A 4,754-nucleotide genomic window follows, 5' to 3' on the forward strand; every position below is an offset into this window, starting at 1 on the left:
GAATGTCGGGAACTCCTTATTACGCAAACGACTTCCTGTCTGACCCATTCGACATTTTAGGGTACCCCATTAAAGATCCGGGGTGTATTCATTGCATTATCCCCTGTCATTTGTATTCCACGTTGTTCTCATATCGAAAGCCGTGCCAGTGAGGCAGTTTTCGAGTACTGCAGAATGGGCTGATTCTAGGGACGGTGTGGGGAGGGCGGCGAATCTGAAACGTAACACCCTAACGACAGGCTTTGTATGCGCGGCGGGCTGTATGTACAGGGCTCGGCGGATTTCGTTACTAGACGGGGGCGGGGCCATCGAAACGGGGGATGAGAAAGAGAGAGAGACTAATCGGCCTTGCGTGTTACTTCAGGTCATTTGTATCCGGCTTCGATGGAAGGGTGGTAGAGAAGGCGCTAGAAAGATCTTTAAGCGCACCTGCTTGCATCGGGCCGGATCCACCGCTACAGGCAGCTAATCTGAAGCACTTTACACATCGCACGATTCGTTTTTTTTATTCTGTTGGATAGTCAGACGCACGTTGTGGGCTTTCCCTTGTCTTTTCATCCTCCACCACCTTCTTCAATCTTAAGAAGCGCTGTCCCATGCTGGGCATTTTGATGGGAACTGCCATAAGGAGTAATAAAACATGAGTGGCGTCTGTAAGGTGGGAAAAGCGGTCGAACACACTAACTGAATTCCGGACATTTGCTTCATCTAATCTCCCCGAGGCACTGATAAAGACAGGAAGGGCTGTGCTGTCAAGAGCTGGGTCGTGATCGCGAGACGAAAGCTTCTCCACATCTTCTACCTCCATAGAGAGCAAGGCAAAATGATGCAGATCTCGGAATCCCACAACCAAAAACACTCGCTCCTCAATGCAATGAACAGGTTCATCGGAGCGGTGAACAATATGGACCAAATTGTTATGGTGCCGAGTCTTCTGAGAGACGTGCCTTTGGAGTATGAAGGAAAAGATGAGGTGAACAACCCTGTGAGCAACGGCGGAGCCGCCAACTTCTTTTCCTCCTCCGCCTCTGAACGGGACATGTATAGCAATTACGTGCTGCTCAAGTCCATACGCAACGACATCGAGTGGGGCGTCCTGCAGGGAGACGAGCGCAAAAAGGATAAGATGGTGCTGGAGGGCGACGAAGGCGACGAGAATCTGGAGAAGCTCTTCCACTTCCACCTAAACGGGCTGCACAGCGTGCTGTCAAAGCTGACGCGCAAGGCCAACACCCTGACGAACCGCTACAAGCAGGAGATCGGGATCGGAGGCTGGGGACACTGACAACCGCAGTCAACCATCGTGTTCTGCGCGACATCATAGTGTGCTGTAGGTAGAGAACCGCACATTACCTCAGCAAAAAAAAATCGAATTCTGCGAAGACATAATCCAAATAAACGAATCCTCATTGTAGTATCTCAAAAGCTGCTGTTACATTAAAACGGTTTGGGTAAGGCGTGGTCAGCGGGCGCTGGCGGCCTCCCTTTTTAATTTATTTGCACTATTACCAGTATAGTTGTGCTCCTCCCGGTACCACACGAGCTGTCATTTTTGTGAAAGAGCAGGAAACTGAAAAGCGCACAAAAATCACTGCATATTTATTTACCGTGTGATGAAAGAAAAGAAAGAATTTGTGTTTTAATTCTGCTGTGTACGATCTTTATCGATTAACCCAAATAATTTGAGAAAACTTGATTCGCGGCCATGATGATCCATTGAGATTTACAAATAAGGAGTGCTGTGGTAGTACTAAAATGACGAGGCTGTTTGATTTCAAAAAGCCAATGACACCACTATTTAAGTCATGAACGTTATGGAACTGAATGATAATTCTATTTTCTGATTAATAATAGTCTTGACAGGTTCCATATCTGATTGTATCATAGTGGGGTTTATTTTAAGTGTAATTTTCTTAAAACTTTTTTATATGCTAGAGAATATTAAAGTCAATATATTGTACAGAAAATAATAAAATTTATAATTCTCTTGGCAACTTGACTTTCTTCTTCAGTACAGTTTGAATATTTATTTGCATGCCTTGCCATGTAGCTCTTTCAGTTATTTGTTTAACATATGCCTACCCTGAAATGCTTAAACATGAGTTCTGTTGTAATGAGACTGACAAAGTATAAAACTTCATGTTTTTTTCTATGGATGTGAGACAATGAACTGGTAAGTTGAATTATTCTTTGTGGTTTCACAGTTGGTAGGGACTGACACCTTAAACTAAATGGCAACTATCATTTTAAAAGCTGTGTTTACTTTGCATCTGGATCTGTGTGTAATTATTTAACTTAACAACTTGCGAAAAATGTTTAAAGCTGAGTGGCACGAGGGTTAGCAGAGTGGACTGACAGACCTGGCATCCTGGATTTATGGATTCATAGCCAACACCAAGTCAGTATTCATGTGAAGTTTGTACGCTCTCTCTGGGTTGGCATTGGCATTTCTGTGAGTACTCTTCTAAGGTGGAAAAAACAAAACAAAACCGTGCCATTTAGATTAAATGACAGTTCAAAACTGGCACTGTGTGGATATCTGGGCTCTGTGATGGACTTCCATCCTATTCCTGCCCTGTGCCCAATCAAGCTGGAATAGTTGCCGGTCCACATGACTCTAAATTGGATTTAGTAAGCTTGAGGATGTTATGATAAAGTAATACACACAAAAATAAAGCCTGCAGTATTACTAGACATTCAAACAGGGATGTGTGCAGTCCCCTTACTGAAAGGCATCAAGTTTTAACATTCAGACCTTGAAATAAACCCCTTGTTTAATAACAGATTATTGGTTAGTGTTATTTTTAATTATTGATTCTAAACTTACCTGATGTATGTAAGTGTGAGGGTCTTCTTGTGTGTATCTTACAAAGAACTGTAGTCCAGGGCAGTTTTGGTTCCTGTGTTGTACCTGCTGTAACCAGAATGGAGTCTCAATCACCTTAACCCATGTGAACAAATACAGAGGTTCAGAAAATGCATTAATATGAAGTACCTTTAATTCACACATGTATTTTAGAACTTTCAGCATATATGCAAACTGGCCAAAAATGACATCAACAATAGTGAACAATATGCTTTGTAAGTATCATTTACAAGTACTGAATGTGCTGATACTCTTGAAAAGAAATGTTTACTAATTATCTGATTTGAAAGAGAAACAAGGTGTAGTAAGAAATCCTATTAAGATTCTTTTTTTTAAAGTTTAAAGCGTTGCATTATGGCACAGTCGTTAGCACTGCTGCATCAGTGCTCAAGGAGGATGACTTCATTACCCAGCACCATCACAGTCTGAATGTTGAGCGTACTCCTTAAGCTTGAGTGGCAATTCTACAGTTACACTGTTTCCTCCAACTTTTAAATTGGTGCCTGTGTGGAGCAGTGGGTGTGAGTGTCAGTTTGCTATATCATTCAGAGTCTTGTTTCCCAAGGATGAGCTGTGAATTCCTTCAGTCCTGTATTGGGTAAAGTAGGTATAAAGAAAAGATGAATAATTAGCAACAACATTAAAGTCATATTCTATCCTACTTACAATGATTAAGAATATTGGAGTCCTCTGTTATGTATATTAGGTGCTTTCATGTGATTGTGCCATGTAGTATACTGGTGTCTCGTCTAGGTTTTTCCTTCTTTGAAATACCTATCAAGACCAAAGGTGTGTCAGAGTGCAAGTGACAATCAAAAATTGTTTTAGTCATGTTGCCCCATTGGGACACTAACCAGCCAAGTTAGTAAGATGGTTCCTTTACATTGGAATAGAAAAACACATGTTTTTCAAATGACCTTCTATACTAACTAGACACTGTCTTTTGAGTGGGTGATATTTTATCAGGTGATCATCAGCACACCTCTGGTTTCCATTACTATTCCCTAGATATCCACTTGTGTTTTATTTAATGAAATGTGTCCATGTTCCATTTGCAACTCAAATGTCGATAGCTCACAAGGAATTAGTTAGAAAACAATCACTAAATAATAGCTTTCATTAATATGTCATTATTAGACTAATATAATGCTTAACAGATTATCAGTTTATGTAATTCAAATAGTTAAGCGTCAATATAATACATTTAATCAGTCATTAACAACAATCATGTAATGCTTCACATCTTTACTTATTATTTATTCATTAGTTGCAGATCTTTTTTCAGTGCCAAATCTCAAACTGAAACTATTCATTGTAAAAGTTTACAAATGCAAATGATAAAAGAGGTGTTAACAGATTATTAAACATTTTCACTTTTTGTTCAGCTTCTAAGTAATCTTCACTATAAATTGAGAAAAAATTACAATCACTGTACTTTTTCATATTTTTCACCATATAGAGAAAACTGAAAACAAGTGTTACACGTCTGAGCCTCAGTACACAGTGGATGGTGCAGGTCTTATCAGTGTGCAAGCTGATCTGGCTGTCCCTTCTGATTTTCAGCAGCTTGCTTAAGCAGCAGCTCTTCAATTTTTCTAGCTCCATCATATAAGAATGATGAGATATTATTTGTGACACATTATAAAGCTGGAAAAAGTGATGAGCAAAACAGGTAAGTTTAATTTCATACGGTTTTGCAAAATTGTCCCTAAAATAATTTTTTCATGCAATTTTCCAATTGCAAAACTAAACTGAATTTTTTTAAGTTTCTGGAGACAGAAGAAATATTGCTTCCTAAGGCTTATTCATTGGCTGAAACCTCAGTCTTCTTCTTTGGTGGTCTTCCAGTACTGCTGCCACCAGCTCTGTTTTTCACGGTTCCATTTAT

The 4,754-nt window shown here is 39.9% G+C and overlaps 1 protein-coding gene across 1 annotated transcript; it reads left to right on the forward strand.

The window, feature by feature from the left end:
- The first annotated feature begins 287 nt into the window (after positions 1–287).
- On the forward strand, positions 288–1,368 carry mid1ip1a (MID1 interacting protein 1a). Its single transcript, XM_039745089.1, has one exon. It carries the CDS (start codon positions 824–826, stop codon positions 1,283–1,285), a length of 462 nt encoding a protein of 153 aa, XP_039601023.1. The 5' UTR covers positions 288–823; the 3' UTR covers positions 1,286–1,368.
- The last annotated feature ends 3,386 nt before the right edge of the window (positions 1,369–4,754 follow it).

This window comes from Polypterus senegalus, chromosome 2 (assembly GCF_016835505.1).
Source record: "Polypterus senegalus isolate Bchr_013 chromosome 2, ASM1683550v1, whole genome shotgun sequence".
Taxonomy (NCBI): domain Eukaryota; kingdom Metazoa; phylum Chordata; class Cladistia; order Polypteriformes; family Polypteridae; genus Polypterus; species Polypterus senegalus.

Bases quoted from the DNA above. Each gene is read 5' to 3' on its own strand.
- mid1ip1a (XM_039745089.1), top strand. From the start codon at position 824: ATGATGCAGATCTCGGAATCCCACAACCAAAAACACTCGCTCCTCAAT.